General features: G+C 38.7%; 2 protein-coding genes across 2 annotated transcripts; one reads left to right on the top strand and one right to left on the bottom strand.

The window, feature by feature from the left end:
• Positions 1-2,450: 2,450 nt before the first annotated feature.
• Positions 2,451-8,950, bottom strand: ca7 (carbonic anhydrase VII). The gene is made up of 7 exons (XM_035682171.1): positions 8,856-8,950; positions 8,010-8,207; positions 6,308-6,426; positions 6,025-6,120; positions 5,778-5,840; positions 5,528-5,683; positions 2,451-3,871 (listed from the first exon to the last, which is right to left on the bottom strand). Exons 1-7 carry the CDS (start codon positions 8,890-8,892, stop codon positions 3,752-3,754), a joined length of 789 nt encoding a protein of 262 aa, XP_035538064.1. The 5' UTR covers positions 8,893-8,950; the 3' UTR covers positions 2,451-3,751.
• A 715-nt stretch (positions 8,951-9,665) lies between these two features.
• On the top strand, positions 9,666-15,874 carry nae1 (nedd8 activating enzyme E1 subunit 1). The gene is made up of 20 exons (XM_035652293.1): positions 9,666-9,715; positions 10,113-10,216; positions 10,310-10,370; positions 10,489-10,519; positions 10,699-10,770; positions 11,046-11,125; positions 11,438-11,547; positions 11,822-11,931; positions 12,041-12,103; positions 12,235-12,298; positions 12,408-12,499; positions 12,626-12,685; positions 12,783-12,916; positions 13,069-13,144; positions 13,406-13,445; positions 13,965-14,051; positions 14,199-14,291; positions 14,612-14,726; positions 14,824-14,873; positions 14,975-15,874. The coding sequence occupies exons 1-20, from the start codon at positions 9,666-9,668 to the stop codon at positions 15,082-15,084; spliced, it is 1,602 nt and encodes a 533-aa protein (XP_035508186.1). The 3' UTR covers positions 15,085-15,874.
• Positions 15,875-22,305: the final 6,431 nt, after the last annotated feature.

Here is a 22,305-nt window from a genome sequence, read left to right on the forward strand (position 1 = left end):
ATCTATCTATCTATCTATAATGATGACACTGACAGGAGTCGTTTATTTTTCTGCACAAGTACTGTCACTTTTGATGCTTTTGGTACATTTTGATATTACGTAATGTTACAATTGTAATTGTATGTTTGAATAGTGAATGTGGCAATTTTTCTCACAATTCTAAGGTCCTCCAGAGCCACAGAAGACATTTTTCCTCATGACTATTAGTGCCCCTTTAACAACATGCAGATCATTCAGCAAAAAAAACTTAGTTCATTGTTCTGTCTGACCAGCAACTTTTTCTGCAGCTCGTTCGTCCCGCAGGTTTGTATTTCACAAGTTGCTCAGATGTTGCTGTGTCTGGCAAAAATCACTACAACAGGCAAGTAGATATCCTGATGCTAAAAATACATGTGACTGACTCTATTTCTGAGGCCTGACTGTAATATCTTATTACATGGCACATCGATTGTGGCTGAGGATGATGTGCCCGCTAAGGTATTCTCAGTCTCAATAAAGCGCCCTGATGCTATTTTGGAAGGATTATTTGAGAATATGTGTTAAATATACTTCACACACACCCACTTTCATTCTTTATTCATCAACCTGCAAACTGAATTTTTACAGCCATTACAGGGAAATGAAACCAGATGCTGTAATAGAACACAGTGACAAGGAGGATGGACAGAGACAAGGTCAAGTGTTACTGATAGCCTAAAAAAAAAGAAAAAAAATATGATGTCTCCTTGGATGTAAGATATGTTTCTGCTGCAGTCAGCCATTATTTAATTTCCACATTAGGTCATTTCAATGTGTATCCAAGATGTTGTACAGCTATATGTGGGTTATTTTTACACTTTTTCAAAATTGTATCTTTGTGTCTGGTGAAAGGCAAACCAGAGTTCACTTTGCATGTGATACAAAAGACAGTAGATGCTGCCACCTACAGGGAGACTTAAACAAGCTTTGTGTCAGTGACAGAAAAACAGCATAAGAAAATTGATGAATAAAAATAACATTTTAATATGTCTGTTAAAGAAAATTTATGTCAAAACATCAGCCCAGAAAACAAGTCAGATATAGAAATGAAGATAGATTTTACTTTAAATGTGTTTGAACTGCAATTGAATAAACTGTGTGTCTGTCTTATGTACATGTACATTTGTATGTGGTTTCCTTGTGTATCATTTGGGCCTAGATTTTAAAAACTCAATCTCTCATTGTTGTTTTTCATTAACTTCCAACGTCAGACAGATCACATTGCTATTAAACCTATTAAATTAAATTAAATTAAATTAAATTAAATTTAATAGGTAACTTATTTTCAGTTAAGGATTTAGTTTTTTACCAGGTAAATCTAATTCAAATACCACAAATATGAGAATACACAATCTAGGTTTTTAGTCAGCAGAGTTCTCAAACCTGCCATCTGCTGGACAAATATTGTAGCTACATGTTGAAGCCACATAACTGAAGGAATGTAGGGGTTTTTTATACATTCAAATTATATATGACTCAAAATTGTAATTGGATGGTAAAAATGTCAGTTAAATGTGTCTTAGATATTGTGCTTTCATTAATTCAACTATAAAATTAAAATTAAAAAAATAAATTCTATGTTGCATCCCCACCAATTATAAATGCTCTCTGAACTTTTTTTAATATTATCTTGATTTTTGGTGTCTAAACCTTTCTTTTGGGAGATACATTTAACCTTGATTTAAAGGTGCAATCTCCTTATGAATTCCAAATTCCAGCGTGAATAAGAAACAATAAGAAACAGTGAGGAGTTTCTTCCTTTATAATACAGTATCTTGTTTAAGAGGTTCTTTGCATGATTGCTTAATGGCAGGAAGGTCAGAAGTACATGAGAGTCCACTTATCTACGTTATTGCAATACTGGATGATTATTGATTATTGGCACATAAAATAATTATTTTCTCATTCCCATTCAGAAAGCCAAGAAACACACATATAGCAAATGGATGCAGTAGCCACCCTCCACATCAATCTACATTACAGCCACACCTTTATTATATATTAGTTTAATGACAGAATTAACTATAAATACTCTACCATGCTGAAAAAGTGTTCACTGAATGAGTGTTCACTCATTCAGTGAACACAGTTGGTAAATAATTGACTGTGATCACAGTCCATGTTCCTTCTCTTGTCCCTCAGCCCTCTAGGCAACAGCCTGGCTACTTATTACATTGAACCCGGTATTGCTACTCTGATTAGTGAGAGTGAGTTTAAACATTTGCTTGAAGGAATATACTGTAGACACCAGGTGCAAAGTTCAATGACTTCAACAAAAAAGCTGAACAATGCTTTTTTGGTAAGAGTAGAAGCAAGAGTTAGAATATCCTAAATCATCAAATGCAGAACTGTATTTCTGTGTATGTAAATGTCAGTTAATGCATCTGAAAGGACCTCTTTAAATTGAAGAAAAAAAACACTGCAAAACAAAGTTATTTTGAAATGTATTTTATTGAGCAAACATGAAAAGATTTTGAATGCATTACAAAAATATTCAAACCACCCATAAATTACATTTGTAATGCGCTTTCACATCAACAAACAATCATAACTGAGGAACCTTTCTTCATGTGTGCGCTTTGTTGTATGGGAACAAAATAAGTTAATACCTCTGAACTAGTAAAATCCATGTACATCGAAATAAGGACCAGCATTAGACAAGGCTGCCATAACTCAGCTTAGTGCGACACCGGGGCCTCTATCAGGCATTTACATACTAGACTGTTTTTTTTTTTAAAGTGCAGCTTCAGAAGTGAGCTGTTAATAACAGTGCAGATTACCTCTTGCATAGTAGACACACTCGACCAGGAAATGTGACACTTCAGTCAAGATGCAGTTTAGTGCATAAAACCAAAGAGACAGAGTTCGATTGAACTACTGAATTCACTGGTTACTCGAAATATAAATAGTTGGGAACACAGGTTTTTGTTAAATCTGGAGAGCATGCTAAAAATGATAAATCAGTCTGCTGTGGGTGATTATCTCTCTCTTGAGCTCTAAAAAGAACTTTCATGCCCTCCATCATGGCCAAACAGAGCAGTTTAAGCGAACGTAGCACTAATCCAATTCCACCTCCAGTTGGCATTGTTGGACTAGAAGGGATCTGTGGCCACTAGGACTGGGAATCCACCAGCCATAGGCCGGCTGAAAGGGGGATCAATCGAGATCAGTAAGGAGACCGAGGCTGTGAATCTGCCGACAGCTGAGTTGTGCGATACTAGTCTACAAACAGCAACAGACTGCACTGTTATACGGACTTACAAGATACATAGAATAGCACCTTAAAAGAGCTTGCTGCTAGTTGATGTAGCACCTTATTGCCTCAGCAACACTTGTCTTCCTTGAACAACAAATGAGGTACAATTAAACATCCAATCTTTTAATCTTAATTAACATACTGCTTTTAATAATATCACAGAATAGCACATAGTAGTCAAATATTAAACAAACTAATTATATTGGTTCATAATATCCCTTTTATTTTTCCCTAAATTGCTCAAAATCTGATTCCTCCCTCTGCCATTGAAGCTTACGAGCAGTAAAGGGAAACATACATCTCAATGGGCTGGCAGTGATGAGAATTACTCCTTGAACTTTTTCCTTCTATAGAAAGTAAATCAGAAATCCTCAGGACAAGCTACCATGAGGCAAAAAAAGGACACTCAAATTAATGCATTCACTGTTGTCTAAAAGAGCTTTTGTTATCTACGACTTCACATCTCTTGAGGTCACATTAATTGGAAGAACGCACTTTCCTGCCCTTGAGAGGCTGGGGAGGCCTGAAGTTGTTTTCCATGCGCATCCTCTGATCGTCTTCCTCTCCACTGAACTGAAGCATTCTAAACTTTCCCAGCTGCATTTGAGGAGAGACAGAAAGACACAGTTTCCCCTTTAATGTTTTTGCAAAGAAAAACGGTTTTACTCAAACAGGTTCTGTAGTGTACAGGAATAAATAGTGTGTTTGTTGGGGAGTCATTTCAGTGGCAGTTTTGGTGTGATAGTGAGTATTCATGGCAGCAGGAGGTGCACGTACATCGACTCAGAACAAATTAAAGTGCCCATATTATTTGTTATGAAGAAATACATCTTCCAGTACAACTGTGTGACTCACTTATTCAGTGTATGTTATTTTAATGACAAACATTGACTATTACCAGACTTACAAAACCCACCCTCTTTTTTGTCTTTCCTCTTTAGCTCTATGTCTAGCATTAAAAGGGGAAATGAAAAACAAAATAATACTCTGTTATATAAAGGCTTTCCCCTGCTGAGTCTCCATGCAAGCATTTCTCAATTAAAGCCCTGAACCCATCCAGTCATCCATCCATCAGGATAATCAGCTGAAGGGGATCAAAGGCTTGTGGCCTGGAGTCATAGGTTGTGGGGCCAGTCGCCTAGCTTACACCTCACCCCCAGCTATGTTACACACATGGGTTTACAGGCAGCTTGTTTATGAATACACTCCATGTGCCACCATCACTAAAAATCCAGATTCCTCATGTACAGTCTTGGTGTTAAAAATTAGACTAGAAAGGATCAACCAAAGTGTATAATCCAGCCGACACAGGGCCAACTCACAGGGGGGACCTGGTAGGCATGTGCTGCAGACATCCAGTTAGTCAGCTTAACTTGTCAACAACCTGGGGTTATCAGACCTCAACTTTCTGATTACATTCAGTCCTAAGAAGAGGGGTGGATAAAAACAAGCTAACCCAACACACAGCATCCCCCAAGAATGATGCTCGCCCATGTTTTGTTTTCTGAATTTAGCATCTTACCTAGGCCAAACAGTATATTTCTGGACATGCTACAGCACAGAGGTAAACCCCACCACCACCCCCACAACTATTCAAACTTGGCATAGTGATCCAGGGATGCTCAACTTTGGTTTGACAACAAAAGAGGCAGGGGATCCTTGGAGCATAGCCTAATGATTTGCAGGCAAGGAAACATGGATGGTAAAAACTGCACATTGAGAAAAGATCACTACACTACAACAAATGTGTGAAATCAATCATTAGTACTAGAGTTGAACATGAACATGCTGTCAGGAATCAAGAAAATATAAAAAAATATAATGTCAGTTTTTTATTTTTTAAATCATATCATATTTTATTTTAGACATGAATACCCATTTGAGTGATGATTTCGCGCTTTAAAAAGAGCCACAATTAATTCATTATGAATTCAAGGTGCATATTTCTGGTACTGTAATTGGCTCTTTTTAAGCAGTGATGGGAAAATATAGGTGATATAGGTGTTGCCCACTACTAGCTTACAGCCACAATAGTAGAATTAGGGTTAATGCTTTGTTTGTAGGAATTAATGAGTACTACAGATAAAACGTTTTGGTGGTGTAAAGTATATTCTGGTTTACTGCAAATGTTCCACAAATAATAATAAGAAAGAAAACTGTTAAATTAATAAATTAATAAATATAGTGGTATACATGTTGGAAATCTGGCAAATTATAGTAGTCAAAAGGAACATGTTTGCATCACATACACACCTGTTTTTCAGACACTATGATTGGCTCCTTAAGGACGATCCAGATGACACTCTCATGTAGGGGGGGTGTGGTCAGTGATCCCGGGTATGTCCAGTAGTGGAGGCTGCTGGGTAGGAGGCACTTGGGGTTGAAACCTTTGAAATCTGTGACACTAGCCTGACACAGAGATACAAAGACAACTGTTTTTTCTATTACTGCAGTAATGCCAATAACATAATAAACTACATCCAGTAGCAATCACAGTACTCACCTTAAACTTCACCATGAACAGAGCGTCTGTTATCATGTGGAGCCATCTGTGGTCGTCACCTGTCTTCCGCAACAGAAAAGTTTGTTTTGGAAATTAGATTTTTGACTTTTGAAGGGAATGCATACCAAATAATTACTTAATTCACAAATGTAATATCAATGGCACAAAAAATGTAGAAGACAACATAAAATGAGTGTAGAAACAACACTCACAGAAAATGGTATTGTGCTGAAGAGAAATATCTTACTTCCAAAAAGATTCCAAGGACAGCGAGGCCGTCTGGAGCTGCTGCAGCCTCCCCAAACGTCTTGTACTTGACAGCATTCCAGTGCACTAGATGAAGCTGAAGGAGGACATAGGAGGAAAAAGAAAGATAGAAAGAAACAGAATAGGGGTTTGATTTTATTTTATAGCAAAATACGTTACCCCATGCAGTATACCTGGCAAAAATAGAATAAACCAAAAATGGTTTATCCTATGTTTTGGTGTTTAGACACTGACGCACTGAAAGTATACAGATCCACACTGACCTCAGATGCATAGCTAATTCCTTCAACAGTGTGCTCAGAGCCATGGCAGCCCTTTCCGCCCCAGTGGAAGTGAAACTGTTTCAGTCTGTAGGGGTTGTCAAGAGGTCCTCCCTGGATCACTGTAGAAGATGAGAGATGTTAAAAGACATTCACACACCCACACCCCTACTCTCTGTGGGTGTCAAAACTGCTTTCTAGCCCAACACTGCATAGTCATAGTGAACCTGGTAACACCCAGCGGATAGACAGTCTGCTTTATCAAGGAATATATAATTAGAGCTCTATGGCACAAGCTTTAGTTTGAGACACAAATAGTCAAGTCCATGATAAATAAAGGGACGTTAAAGCTACAATTAGGTTGGCTTAGCTTTCAATTCAGGTCCATTGGCCAACAAGCATCAATACGTTGAATAATGACACTCAGTCCATTATCAGGATAGTACAGCCTGTTTTCAGAGCCTACAGCTTGCACCGCTGGGTATCTAATCTGATTGTTATTCATTGTGATGCTGCTGACATCCTTCTGACAAAACGGGCCACTCCAGTCCAGGTCAGATTAGCTATGCATGAATGGAAAAAAATAGCAAAACACTTATCTTGCCATCTTGCAATATAGATGAAAGGGGAATAATGTGATAGTAGCAGGTATGAAGAATTATTAATAACTGATGCTGAATCAGGTCCTTATGGTGAAAATGATAAATAAATCATGTAAATGTTTTTATTTTAACATTTAGTGCCAGATCTTTAATACATGATCAGTTTGAATTACTTGAATAGCGTAAATCTGTCCTTATATAAACTTTGATTTATGTTATTCCATCCTCCTTTTTCTTACCATACAAACAGTGACGCTTTAAGCTGTCAGGTGTGAATGTATGGATGTGGTGCACAAAGACCAAGCCACACATGGCAAACTGACAAGAGCAGGTTTAGGGGATTTGTGCACCTCATTTGAACTATGGAGAAATGCTGAGGAAGAGCATTTGTTTTCCTACAGGTCTTTTCTTTCATTAATTATTTTCAGTGATGGCTACTTGCTTGCTCTGTGGAAACTGTCTGAGCCAAACATCATTCACGGTAATGATGGGGTGGTTAACATGGATCCACCCAGTGATAAAAGCAAATAGGGTCATAATAACCACTGAGATCCACTGAGGTTATTATATCTCTTGTCCAGCAGACGGATACTCATACAGTTAACTGCTGGCTGCATTTCCTTGCAGCATAATCAGGGGTTTATTTGTAACCTTTGATTATGGTCAGTTATGCACACGGTTTGCACTTTCTAAAAATCAAGGTAATCCCACCTTTCAAGCATATGATTGCTGAAAAGTCAACTTTTAGCACAAATTTCCACTGCATGTGGCTGACAAACATATCAGTGCCAAGATTATCACTGAACTGTGATCCCTGTCAATAACTGCAAGGCAGTTATCTTTTAATACAACCATAGGTCATAGTGATCATAGCTCCTGCTAAGACATTACTATCTATCCATATTTCTGTTTATTTTATTTTCACTACATATAGAAGTGTGACCTCTGTAAGTTGTGCATATATATATATATATATATATATATAGGTTGGTTGGTTTGGTTGTTTGTGTGATTTTTGCTTTCTTTAAAAATAAAATCATCAACTTGAACTCAATAAACTACAGTTGAAATTACAGGTAAATGCAATAAAGTTTTTTTCTCACCTGAACGGTCATCAGAGTCATCAAAGTCCACAACAACAGAGTGTCCATTGTTGGCGATGTTGATGGAGGTGCACTGATCATAGTTTAGGACAATCGGGCCCAGACTGGGGTCATGGGAAGCCTGTTGAGGGACGATGTCAATGGGAGACTGGCGGTTCCCCTCGGCAACAGGGAAGTTTTTGTGCCATGCAGAGGGACCTTATCATGTAAGAAGAACATTAAATGAACAGATCATTTTAAGGCTTCTGCATTTATGCCTTCAGCTCTATTGTGTGTGATGATCAAATGTGCCTTAAATTAAAACAGAATAATGAATTAAGTCACCTGCAAAGACAAATACTAAATACTTTAAAAAGCACAGTAATAAAACAAAGTTATGGTTTTTAATTTAACTCAACTAATTTAGTTAAAGCTACTGCAAACCACTAACAGACCAAGGTCAGTCAAGGAATACATGGGACCATCAACATGAAATTAGGACCCAAAGAACCCCCAAAAAAAAAAAAGAAATTTGTGAAATTCACCCAAGACTGTCTCAATGTAGCACATTAAATAAAGCAACTTATATTGACCACAACCCTGATGCAATGCAATATTTCTGATTCGAGAGCCCAGGACAGATCAAGTGGAGTTAAGGTGAAGGTGACAGCAGACATCCCTTTAAGCATGTGGCTAATCTCGCATTAACAGCGTTACTCATCTGCGTTACTTCTCCTGGATAACGCGCAGCGCCACCAGCAAAATCGGAATAACACTAAACTAAAATGTAGTGAAGCATGGAGAGTTTGGCTAATTGCCTCCACTGTGGATTGTGAAGCAATAAAGAGCTTTGCTGTAATATCTTACCGTCCTCTTTTCCATATCCCCAGTGATTCCCTGTCATTGTCCCTGTTTCAAGTCTGACCAAGTTGTCGTTACTCCGGTGCGGACGCGGAGCACAGACACGGGCCGGTGCAGCTATTGATGAAGTTTATGTAGTGGCCAAAGGGGAAGGACAATTATGCCTTTTCTTGACACGCCCCTTTACGCACACACGCACCCACACACACGCACACCTCCGGTCCACCTGTCTAAGGGTTTAAAGCTAATCTTGTCTAATGTTGCTGCATTAGGTCAGCCCTCTTATGACTTAATGCTTTCAGGAAGATATTCGATAATTAGTTTATACCTATGCAACAATGTCTTTTTCTATATTAAAATGACAATAAAGGATTTTTAGCACATTATTATCATGTTTTCATGAGGAACATCTTCTGATTATACAAACTATATAACATTTTTCCGACCATGTTATAAAAATAGTCTATAGTTGACCTTTTACAGAGGAAAAAACAATAGCTACAAATGGGTTAGGGTTAGTAACGCATGTTGGGCTTTAGGAAATGTTTCACTATTTTCTGATATTTAGATTTAGACCATGTTTTCACTGTATATGTTCAGTGCACATAAAGGGTCGCTTGACTTATTTTACTACGAACACAATTGTATGTCACAATTTAACAATATCGTGTGACGGGTGAAAGGTCTCAATATTTGAAAATCGGTGATAAATTGTGCCGAAAGTGCGTAACTGAATTTTCGCGGGCACGTTTGCGTCGAATCTGTCGATGAGGAAACAATACTGTGCCGAGAGACGTCACTCATTAGAAAGCTACAATGGCAGCCACCAACCCCTCCAAAGAGCAGAAATACGACAGACAGCTCAGGTACATTCAAACTAAATTGGACATTTTGCAGAAAAACTGCGTAAATATGTTCAGCTAAATGTCCTGTGCATTTGTTCTGAGCGGTCGCAGCAGAAACAGTGGAGAGACAGGACTGCTAACGTTAGCGAGCGTTAGCTTGCTGTGTGCCTTATAGTTATTACAGCATCGGCGAGCTATCACATTAACATTAGCTATACGGGTCTGTGTTTTCATGCAATCAACGCTGCCAGCTTGTCTTCACCCTGCCTTCACCTTGGCGTCATTTACTCACCGCTTTTGATGATAACACGAGTGTAACAATACACGACAGTCGAAGCTAAGGCATTCTTGCAAAGTGCTTTGTTGTGGTTTTAGGATGAATTGTATACAACACCATTTTCCTGTTGTGTGCTTTCAGACTGTGGGGTGACCATGGTCAAGAAGCACTGGAGAATGCACATGTTTGCCTCATCAACGCCACAGCTACTGGAACAGAGATCCTGAAGAACCTCGTACTTCCAGGTAAGCAGATGTGGCTCTGGGTTGGTGCTGATGCTGAAGTAACGTTAGGTGCTGATGAAAGCTTCTGATTAAGTGAATTCATCTCTTTGTCAGGCATTGGAGCCTTTACCATAGTTGATGGACACACAGTGTCAGGGGAAGATGTTGGAAACAAGTAAGACAGCAGTTTTGTTGACAGTTGATCTAAGCATACAATGTGTGTTAGTTTTATTATGTGTTATTATATATTATATATTATTATTCATGGCTGACCTGTTTATCCTGTCTTGCAGTTTTTTCCTAAGCAACAACAACATTGGGAAGGTATGTTTTCACAAAATAAATGCATTTATGTTACAATTTCCTATTTTCTTTTTTTCCACCTGCGTCTGCATGACTCCTCCTCGGTTATTCATAGTCACTGTTACTTTTCTTGTTGAAGGAAGAAAAGCATTTGTATATTTGTATATATTTGAGTCCTGACCTTAGTTTTTATGTTGCAGAACAGAGCACAGGCTGCCACTGAGCTGCTACAAGAATTGAACAGCGATGTCTCTGGAAACTATGTCGAGGAGGTTAGTCTCATCGAGTTTTCACACGGTGCCACAGATGTTTTCACAGCGGTAATAATGTTCAACAGTATTTACATCACATTAAAACACGTTAAAAGATTGGAAAATGCTCTACAAGGTTAAAAGACAAATGTTAAGTTTCTCACGTTTCTTTAAATAAAAGCAGATCTATGAATCCACATATTGCTGTGTAAATATATAGATGTATAAGGTATCAGTTGGTATTATCACTCTGATAGTGACACAGATCCTGTTTGTCTTTCCTGTTACTCCATCAGAGTCCAGATAAGCTTCTCGACAACGATCCAGAGTTTTTCCACAGGTTTACCGTAGTCATCGGTGTCCACTTGCCAGAAAGGTATGACATATAGTTCATGTTTGCTTTCACATATTATTGTAACAAAATAGTCAGTTATATTGGACCCTATAGTATGCTGAACTAGGATTTTCAGTATCATTTTAATAGAAATATCCAAATGTTGTGCAGTCCTTCCTGAATGGAGCATTTAGCACTCCGGCTGGGCTTTATTTTAAAAATACAATGAAGTGACATAAAATGAAGTGTATACCTTTGTCAATTTTATAGAAATTGTTTGAATCGTTATGTAGAGACTGTTTAAACTGAATTGGCTTGATTTGTTATTTTCTCTCCAATTAACTAATTCAACAGCACGTGTTTGAGGCTAGGCTCAGTTCTGTGGAGTGCCTCTGTACCATTCCTAGTGTGTAAAACCTACGGCCTGATAGGCTACATGAGACTAGTGGTGCAGGAGCATACAGGTTAGTTCACAACGTTAACGTTTAATTGGTTGTGTATGGATATGTGTGGAATGCTTTCAGTTCACAGTGGGCCATTGGCCATGAAATGCAGTACTGTGAAGAATGTCGTAAGTCATAAATTAAATAAATAAAGCCTCTATAGTCAAGTCTTCACATGAGACGTCTGCCTGTATCCACTTTTTTGGGAATTTCACTGTAGCTCTTAGACCGTAGTTCATACGGATAATTTGATTTTAAAACTTTTATGTTATCATGTTACCGCCTCTCTCTTCAGTGATCGAATCTCACCCAGACAATGCCTTGGAGGACCTGAGGTTAGACCAGCCTTTTGCAGAGTTCAAGAACCACATTCAGTCCTACGACCTTGACAGCATGGTGAAGAAGGTGTGTACTTTGGTTTCAGCACATTTGTGTCGTGCACATTAGGATGTTTAAACTATGCCTGGTTCACAAAAATGACAGTATTCCTTTCCATTCTTTATTTAATCTGTAGGATCACAGTCACACACCATGGATCATCGTTGTTGCTAAATACCTGGCGAAATGGCTCAGTGAGGTACACTACATTTTCTGTGGCCTCCTTTGTGCCAACATGTCTCTCAAATACTCCATCACTCATATTCATTCTGCAGTGTCTTTGTTAGTGTTGCCATACAATATAATGTCCCTCTACTTTTGTCAATGTAGCACAACTGTCAGCCACCGAAAAATTACAAAGAGAAAGAGGCCTTCAGACAGTTTATTCGGGAAGGTAACTGTGAATCTTTGGATTGTAGTTTCCTATAAGTTTAGTGACTTTGCTGTGTAACTCAAATATATCTGTGATTGACTTTCTCTTTTTGTGTTCCTTTTTTTTTTAGGGATCCTGAAGAATGAGAATGGTGTCCCAGAGGATGAAGAAAACTTTGAGGAAGCTATTAAGAATGTCAATACTGCTTTAAACCCAACCAAGGTGCCAAATCGTAAATACTCTGAGATGTATCTTACATTTTAAACCACTAATCCCTGTTTTCTATAGCATTACACATGTTAAGTCTAGTGATGTAATGCCTGCTGGTAATGTCTTTTATTTCTCCAGGTTCCTAATTCTGTTGAAGACCTCTTCAATAGTGAGCAGTGTAACAACATCACGTCACAGGTTTGGACTTTCTTCCTCAATCATTCTATTAAAAATACATCTAAAGTTACAGCATAGTTTTTAACTGAGGAATGTATTGTTGGTGCATGTTTTCTAGTCCTTGTCCTTCTGGGTGATGCTGCGAGCTGTGAAGGATTTTGTTCACAAGGAAGGCAATGGAAGCTTACCTGTACGAGGAACCATCCCAGATATGATTGCAGATTCTCAGAAGTTCATCAACCTTCAAAATGTGTAAGTGTGGAATATATGGGTTAGCTAGCTGCTATCTTGTCCAACAGTGTAGGTCTGGATCTATAGCTCTCTTTCTAATAGCGCATGATTTTATTATGTGGGATTTTTATTATGTGGGTGTTTTGCCGTTCATTTTTGTGTTTTTATTTCAGTTACAGGGAAAAGGCCATGCAGGATGCAGCTGCTGTTTCTAAGCATGTAGAATGTCTATTGCAGTCTGTTGGAAAGGTATGTTGGAAATCATTGAACTTACTGAAAAAGAGGTTAGTTTGAAAACATCTTGACTGTTTTTAAATTTAGGACACAAATACATTCCTAGATTCTATAACTGCAACTAGACAAGCTAAACTAACTTGGGAAGACAAATTTGTGATTAACTGTGAAGACCTACAACAAAGCTGGCTGTTATTTCAGTTGGAAATCACTTTTTCCATGTTTGCATTTGACTAAAAATTGATTTTCACTGACATTACTTTTCTTTTCCACTAGCCACCAGAGAGCATCTCTGAAAAGGACATCAGACTGTTCTGTAAGTAACCTATTCTGTAATTAATAACCCATACTATATATTATGCATTTTACTATAAAATGCATGCCTTTAAAACACAGCCTGCTGGTTTCATTATGTCACATTTATAAAATTCTATTTATGTAATGCCTGAAAATATGTTAAAAGGTCACTACTTCGAATAATGTAGCCTTTCACTAATCTGCCTGATCTTCTTATTCATGGTAATCAGTGTATTTACCCGTGGAAACATACCCACTGGGGATCTTTTTTGACATGAATGTATGTACAGATGTTGGTACAATGAATCAATTCAAACTACCTTTTGCCATATATTCATCAGTTGTATTTTGTTCTAATTTACCACGCTAATGTGCTGCCTTTCTGAGTTCAAAGGTTTTCATTTCTCTGCGCACGGCTGCCTAAGATTTGTAATGCTGTATAAAATTTCCGTCTGCATACAAGTGTAGTCTAAACTGCTCTATTGCTGCACCGCATAAAATTTTATTGCTAACTGTAGGCATTTGTCTTGGTGTCAAGGTAAGAATGCATCCTTTCTGAGAGTGGTGCGCTGCAGATCTCTGGCTGAAGAATATAGTGTGGATTCGGTAAATAAAGATGAAATCAGTAAGTTGGAGATTAATTTCCTTTCTGATTAAACTGTTCATTCTTGTTCATTGTTCATTACTTGTAATTTGCTCTGACTTTATTACTGTTTTCACCTCTCCAAATGTAAAACATATTCACCTATTAACGGTACTTCTGTGTCCTCAGCGTCATGCATGGACAATCCAGATAGCGAGATGGTCTTCTACCTGATGCTTCGTGCCGTTGATCGCTTCTATCAGCAGCACTCCCGCTACCCAGGTACGGCCAAAGTTTATACAGATTTGTCGTTAAAGAATTCACTAAATCAAATAGTTTTTTGTGTTTGGTAAGTTGCAGAACCATACCAACTTGTGCCATTTATAGGGAAGGGAAGTCATAGTGTAGGTGCATGTTGACGTGGCCACCTAGTAAGTAAAACAGAAAGTAGTAGCTGTAAGTAAAACAGAAAGTAGTAGCTGCTACAACACTTGTGCAACCTGCAGACAATGAGCATTGCAGCTGCAGCTTTTTATGGCTCTTCCACATTTAACTCTCTACTATCATTTTCTTTTCTTTTACCACATGTTCACCCTTACCAGGAGTTTATAACTACCAGGTGGAGGACGACATCAGCAAACTGAAGCTCTGCGTGAACAGCCTACTGCAGGAGTACAGCCTCAACGTCAACATCAAAGACGATTACATCCATGAGTTGTAAGTCGTGGTTGCTGCTGGAATTTCTGATTGGAGTTATTGTTAAAACAATGTGCTGGATAATGATTAATTCTTTCACCTTTGTGATAACTTGCAGCTGTCGATATGGTGCAGCAGAGCCACATACAGTTGCTGCATTTTTGGGAGGTAATAATTTAGCACTCTTTTAAGAAATTGATACACAGCATATCCCCACCTATATAGTGCTGATAAATTCACACTTCTTCCCTTTCAATGTCTTTCTGTAGGATCTGCTGCTCAGGAGGCCATCAAGATTATCAGCCACCAGTTTGTGCCCTTTAGCAACACTTTCATTTACAACGCAATGTCACAGACCTCTGCTACTTTACAGTTGTAAATCCAGTTACTGATTCTGAGGTTGCTTACTTAAGTATCAAAGAAAATGGACTAAAGATCAAAAGAGGCATTTACCAGCTTGCTTTCATAAATCTTAACTGTAAACTGGACATTAATCTTTTGAAAGAAGGAAGAAAGAAAGCGTTTATCACACTGGAATGGGATGACTGCCCAAATGTGTGCACTTAAACCTAAAAATGCAGAAGATCGAAGGTCAGGACTCTTTAGACCATTAGTTCCATCAACCATCGAGCAACTAAAAGGTCCTGAAGGGGATGAAATCAGGATAATACCCACAGACGATTTCTTCAAAAAAAAAATTTGGTTCATTAAAAAAAGCTGGAAATGAAACTAGCAAATTTAAAACTTTCCTGTTGTATTTCAGTCTGTTAAGCTCCACATTTTGGATGATGTATTACATTGTAGCGGCACTTTGTACTTTAGTCACAACTGGCTCTTATTGCTTGGAACACGGTGGAAGATTTTTGGTTAAAATGGTAAAACAATGAACATATTGTATGTAGTGTTGAATTCTAATGTATTGTTATAAAAACATTCAATATTTTACCAGAATTTGGTTATTTTTATGTCAAAGCTGAAGCTTTGCAACGTGCAAAAAAAAAAAACAAGATTAGTCCCTTGTTTGTTTGCCAATATTTGGGCTTGTGGTGTGACCTCTGTGCAAACAGTCTGGTGAGTTAAGCAACTGTGATTTGTTGACTTGTTTCATAGTTTAACCAAGGATTACACAGTTATTTAGCCTGAATAAATGTTAGATGACAAGCATGTGAGCTTTAGAGGCCCGTAATGTGACTTACCCCCGGCAGGATTCACATGCAACCCAGGTTAAGATGAGTTTTGTTAGTGAGTGGATGACATTATTTTTATCCAACACTAGAGGGCACTCTTCTATGTGTTACACTTCATAGGTGGACATGTAGTTCCAAGTATACTTCACATACCTGTACATTGACCAATTCCTGAATGTTTACCATTATATATACGCCTGGATAGACATAATCAGCTAAAACTTGCAATGTTAAATATTCACCAATATGATTCTCATTAGCTCTGCCTGAGGTGCCTGGAAGGGTGGAGGAGTATGATCTAACATGCAGCACAGAGTCCTGTTAGAGATCTACATTATGAGGATCATTGTGATGTAACTGTTGGTCGGGGTGAAGTTTTTCATTTGTTGTTTTTTTTTTTTTCTCAGACTTTGGCAGAATGGAAATTTGATCTCAGCAGATCTTTTCCTTGTAAGACTACATCCACCCCCCTCAGCTCTCCCCATGCAGCGATCTGTCACACATTCTCATACACTCACACCCTCTGTCTCCCTCTGTCTGAGAAGGATAGAGCAGGTTGCCAAGAAGTACTCTAGTTATCTCCTAAATGAAGATTTCGTCCACTGCCTAAAAGATTATCACGTGTCCATCCATGCACCCACTGCCTCTTAAGATTATCATGTAGTTGCAGTGCCAGCTTTATTAAGCCAAACCAGACTGTTTTCCTTTTAGTAAAGGTGGAGATGCAGCACAACAAATTCTGACAGTAAGAAAAAGCTTAAGCTCAGTCAAAAGCTGTACATAAGTTAATCATAGGTAGAATAGTTGTTCAAGTCTGTCTGCAGCTATTACCGCTGCACGGTTTTTAGTCCTGCAAGGTTTTTTTTTTTTTCTTCCTCCCAGCTTGCTGTGTGTCCACTTCTTAAATAAAGACAACACTGAGGGAGTAAGGTTTCCTTTAAAGGAAAATAAACATTTACATTATTTGACCAATGTATTGTGTTATTGGTCATTTTATCCCTTAAGTGCATGAGACATCTATGAGAGAAGATTCAGAGAAGTTGAGTTACACTGTTCTGACATTGTATGTTGGTAATGACCTGTCCTACATCTGTTTTTTTAAACTCTTTCTCTAGTGTGTTGAAGTAAAGTTCAGAATTTTCACTTGTTTTAAGCTTCTCGTACTCCAACATATCATTTGGTTTATTTAACATCTATTCCCTATGTGAACACTGGAGACTCTGTAGAGGGAGCACAAGATCACAGTCACACAATTTGATTAGTGTACCAATAGTGTACTGTGCCAGTTTCTATACGGCTCTGTCATCCTAACAACATCCTAACATATGACATTTCAGTGCTGACCATTTTAAACACAACAGAATGGCTTATCTATCTGTTTCATACTATCAGTTCTGACAGTAGCTGGTGTGTATCCTTGTAACGCCTACACTCCTGTAAGGATGGTTACTGACAAGAGATAAAATAGAAACAGCCAAGGAGACAGTTCTTCTTTTCAAAACATTGTTTTATTGAAATGTTAAGTATTTAACACAAATTCATATTTAAAGGACAAAATAAGCACTTAAATCGAATGAAACAATGAAAAAGTTGGTGTACTGTATAAAGTGAAAAACAAAAAATACAGTAGCCTACAAAACAAGCAACAACACAAATTATACATACTTTGTTAATCTAACATCAAAATCTATGCTCCTTCTGTAATCCTCCAGAAGGGCCCATTGTTACTTAACCAAGCAAATATGTTCTGGTTTCTACATTGTAACCATGCTCACTGCTCATGGATATGGAGGACCGAAACCGCCAAAATCAAAAATAAATAAATAAATATACAAAAAAATAAATATAAGCATTAATTCATTTATACATGTGACATAAATAGACATTTCTGTTTTACTTAGTTTGAATTATGTATTTATTTACCTTTGCATTAATTCCCCTATTTAAGTTGAGGTGACAAATGACAAAGGTAAATGTCATTTGATACATTATTATTATAAAAATGTGGACTATAGCCGCTTTAAGGAGAGATTATTATTCACTGTTCTGTTAACATTTATGATTGTACTGCAGATCATACGGCCAAACCACTCACCTAAATGCACCACACCACTTCATGTGAAGTGTAGATTTGCTTTAGAAATGGAAATGCACCTTTTCTATGCATGCGTACAACTGTACTCTGTCTCCTCTGTTGCATCCATACATTATCAAGACGTCAGCTTCCAGACTCAGCTTGTAACTGCTTTATCTTAAAGCCACAGGAGAGGCCAGACAATGGATATGTGTGTGTTCCCACTTGCTGGTCGTTAATGCTAAAATCAATCAGTAAATCAGGAGCACAGCCTGCAGAAGGGCCACACTGCCAGCGATGATTCTCACTGGAAGCTTCGAGCAATAAAGGGAGAGAAAAGAGGGAGGGAAGTGGATGAGTCATCTTAGGGAAATGAAGGAAATTGCATAGTAAAGGTGGGAGATTGGTGTTCATAGCTCCCACAAGGACGAGGGTTATGTGTCCCCTTGTCACACCCTGTCGCTGGATAAAAGGTTGCCATTTACCAACACATCATGAAAAGTGACAGAGAGAGGCCTGAAAGCAGTGAGAGGCAAAGGCATGTGGAGGTTGAGGGTGATGTCTTCTGATGGTTCATTGCTGTTAGTTTGAGCCATTTACCTGGCTGGGGTCCAACTAGTTCACCTCCTCATGAGGCCCAGGCTGTATTAAAACCGGCCTGCCAGAGAAGAGTGGAGTATTCAGTGTGTTTGCTGGGAGACTGCAGGAGGCCGGCATACTTTAAACCTCTCAGGGGTCTGTTGAGGGCCTCTCCATTCTTCCTACAAACAGATGGAGCTGTGACTGAGGAATGTACAATACATACAGACCCTTGTGGAAATAAAGGAAAGCCATGAACAATGCAACAGCAACAGTTTGGTCCTAGTGCAAGATTTGTATTTAGAAATGATTAATTAGTACAGCTGTATGTGCAATTGATAAACAATGATCCTGGTAATGTACACTTCGGCTTGTTACAAGTGGTCTATAGGCTCTGTGCTGTACTCTTAACTGCAGTGCAGTTTTCAGCCAGCAAGAGTCTGTGAGGGTGGAGCTGCCCTTGCTGCCAGGCCTTAATGGATATATATGCTTTCCAGATGCGTTGTTAATGAGTTCATACGTCCAACTGTCCTATACGTCAAGAGACGTATAGGACAGTTGGTATCCAAACCACTGATATGTGGATGAGATAAAAACACGACCTTTGCCAAAATTATAAGGTATTTGAAGACCTCTCTCCTGGTTGTATTCAGTATACAATGCGTTGCACATGTACATACACAAGCAAGCAAACAGGGATGGGGGGGCTAACGGGCGTGTCTGTGCTGCTTTTCCAGCCTGGCAAAACAAACTCATAGCTTACAGTGGGGTCAGATCATTGGAGCTGGAGTTGTTGACAAAAACCTCCTTGTGGAGATGTCAGTAATGATGCAGAAAGTTGTAAATCTGTAAAATGTGTAATTAATTCCAAGTTTCTCAGCTTAATGCCATTTCAGTATTGTGCTTTTTGAAAACAGACATTGTTTATTGTGAGTGAAGTGGAGCTGAGCTGAAAAAACAACAGAGAGACAGGCAGTCGTCTAAATATGATGCAGATCATTAATATTAATGAAAATGGGCATTGTCAAATCATATGTGATAATCATCTTTCTGTTGCTATATACCATATATAAAACAACAACACAGGACAGGCAACGAAGAAAGCATTTACAACCTCCACATAACTAACCCAAACATTTGGTTGTTTGTGTTTGTGTGTTGTTGTAAATTGTTGAACATATCTGACATACAGACCATGTGAGATAACAATGATGTAATGTGATAGAGTGCAGTGGTATTTTGAATGAGTCAAAACAGGATGCAGGCAGAAAACAATTTTTTTGAGTTTGTGTCAACATTTCTTCAACTATCCAAAGCTTAAACATTATGAGATTATAGGGCTCCTTCAATGGAGATATTTTGACATGTCACAGTGAGAAAGGTAGGGTATCAATAACAAGTTTAATGATGGCTGAATACCTTTAGCTGCTTCAGTTTCAGGGTCCTGGTATTGCGCATTCTGGCTCACTGCCGCACTGTCATGACTTACTGAGACTCTTAGAATAGAACAGAGCCATTGTTAATGTTATTAGTAATGCCTGTGCCTTTCCTGCTATCAGAAGTCAAACTGTCTGCTATGAAAAAGGTCTAATTACATCGAGTCAGGAACATCTTTTGATGTCATACACCTCCTTACACACACTTCTATATATCGACATGGGTGAAGGCGGGGGGGTTAATTATACACATCCGCCATCTATTCATCCAGATTCATTTTCCATTAGCAGTAAGGCCTTTAGAGAGTCTGGAAGTTGGTACCTCCAGATGGGGTCAGAGATTTAGTCCCCCTCTGCGAGACCTGGGTGTCATATTACACTCCTAAAAGGCACAGGCTCACACACATCAGTGTATGCGCAAAATACACCATCAGGCACAGTGCACTTTACTGTACACACTCAGAGGAGATGACACACAGCCAGCCAGATATACAGTATGCAGAATATTTGAATGATTAATCTGCCGTCTCCCCAACTTCCTGATCCAAGTTGAACAAGAATACACCGGTATTTATATTCCACTGATTATCATATCTTCTTATCTATCTATCTATCTATCTATCTATCTATCTATCTATCTATCTTTAACATGGCTGTGTAGAAATCTCTGTAACAGTATTGTACATGAGGGTATGTTTGCTCATTTTTAGCATATCTTCGAAAGTACATGAACGTGCTCTAGAGTACATTCTCCAGGTGCCTTTCTTATCTCTCGACGTGGCACTCTGACATTCTCATCATCGCTGAGATCAGTCGGAAACAAGGCAGGTGGAATTCCATTCAGGAGTAAAACGCAACTTTTCTCTGTGCCGCCATGTCTGTGTATGTTTTATGCTTTTGGTCAGATTCAGATCTGCCCAAGTAAGGTAGAAACAAGTCATTTATGTATACCAACAGACCATTGTCAGTTCCTGTGAATCCAGAGACAAGGAGAGATGTGTTACTGCAGGAGAGGAGGGATTTCTGCGGATATGGAGTCTTTCTCATCACACGAAAAGTAGAGTTTTAAAACAACTCCACCAACATCCCAAACACATCTTGAGAGATGCTTGCATGTGTTACTTGTTGTCTCTGTCCATTTTTTGAGACAATCATTAATGAAGACCACCTGTTTGGTTAAGCCATGTCATTGAAAACATAAAGACAGATAACTATGTCAGCAATTTGAGCAGTTTCAGGTGGTGTTTGTGGACCATGTAGGATTTGCATGATGGATATTGTTTATTATAAACCCTCTTGTATAAGTTTTGGTGTCTGTTATTCATAAGGCAAGCTGGCAGCGCAGCATGTCGTTCTGGATGGGGTGTGTGTTTGTGTGTGTGTGTGTGTGTTAAAGAAAGACTCCACAGGGCAGTGTTTATGAAGAGGAGATGTTCAGGGTGAATTCCTCAGATAAGTGACATGGCCTCTCTGTGTTCTAGATGAAGGAGAGCATAGCACACTTCAGGCTGTATATGGTAAACCTCAGAAACAGATGCATACACAAAACTGGACCACATGGGCTCATGAGAAAGTGGGTTATAAACGCATGTTAACATGATGCAACTTCTCGTTCAAAAAATATTTGCATGATGTTTAAAATTGCAATCTATCTTATGTGTATTGTATGGTGTTAGGAAAACTGTGGAAAAGTTGTCATTTATAACAAATGGCACCAGTTGCACCAAGGTCAAACTCACACACACACACACACACACACACACACACACACACGCCGCATGGGTCCCTATACATGGTGTCAGGCTCAGTTCAGATCACAGCATTCTTCAGATTCCTGCCTGTAATTATACTGGCAGGTCTGATTCAGCTTTATATCTTTTATCGACAAACCAGGAGGACGGTGGTGATCATCCTCAGATCCTTCTCTGCTCACCAGACAATCACATACACGCTCACATAAGACTACAGAGAACAATCAGCTTGTGAGAGGGAAACAGAGGCCCCTCCATTTACTGCACTGTAGGCTTTTAAAACCAAAACACTATGAGCATAAATATCCTCTCTGCTGTGTGTAGCCATGTGTGTGTATACATGGGTTTATGTGCCCACAAGTACCCATGTATACAACAACAACCTCTAAAGGCGTTTAGAGGTTGTATTTGCGCATGCGTGAATGTTTGCGATTTCCATGTGTCAGCAGGCCAGGAGATACTCTATTAAACCACAGAGTGCCATAAACGCAGCAGTGTGTCTGACAGGGGTGGAGGAGGAGGAGGAGGAGCAGAGAGAGAGAGAGAAGAAAGAGAGAGAGAGAGACAGAGAGA

This window comes from Morone saxatilis, unplaced genomic scaffold, assembly GCF_004916995.1.
Source record: "Morone saxatilis isolate NCDOM2014 unplaced genomic scaffold, NCSU_SB_2.0 Contig11, whole genome shotgun sequence".
In the NCBI taxonomy this organism is placed as follows: Eukaryota; Metazoa; Chordata; class Actinopteri; family Moronidae; genus Morone; species Morone saxatilis.

Coding starts and splice junctions, on each gene's coding strand:
- ca7 (XM_035682171.1), bottom strand. CDS start 8,892: ATGACAGGGAATCACTGGGGATATGGAAAAGAGGACG. Junction 8,208..8,855: donor GGGATATGGAAAAGAGGACG/GTAAGATATTAC, acceptor TTACATGATAAG/GTCCCTCTGCATGGCACAAA. Junction 5,841..6,024: donor TCCTTGGAATCTTTTTGGAA/GTAAGATATTTC, acceptor CTGTTGCGGAAG/ACAGGTGACGACCACAGATG.
- nae1 (XM_035652293.1), top strand. CDS start 9,666: ATGGCAGCCACCAACCCCTCCAAAGAGCAGAAATACGACAGACAGCTC. Junction 10,217..10,309: donor GAAGAACCTCGTACTTCCAG/GTAAGCAGATGT, acceptor TCTCTTTGTCAG/GCATTGGAGCCTTTACCATA. Junction 10,371..10,488: donor GGGGAAGATGTTGGAAACAA/GTAAGACAGCAG, acceptor CCTGTCTTGCAG/TTTTTTCCTAAGCAACAACA.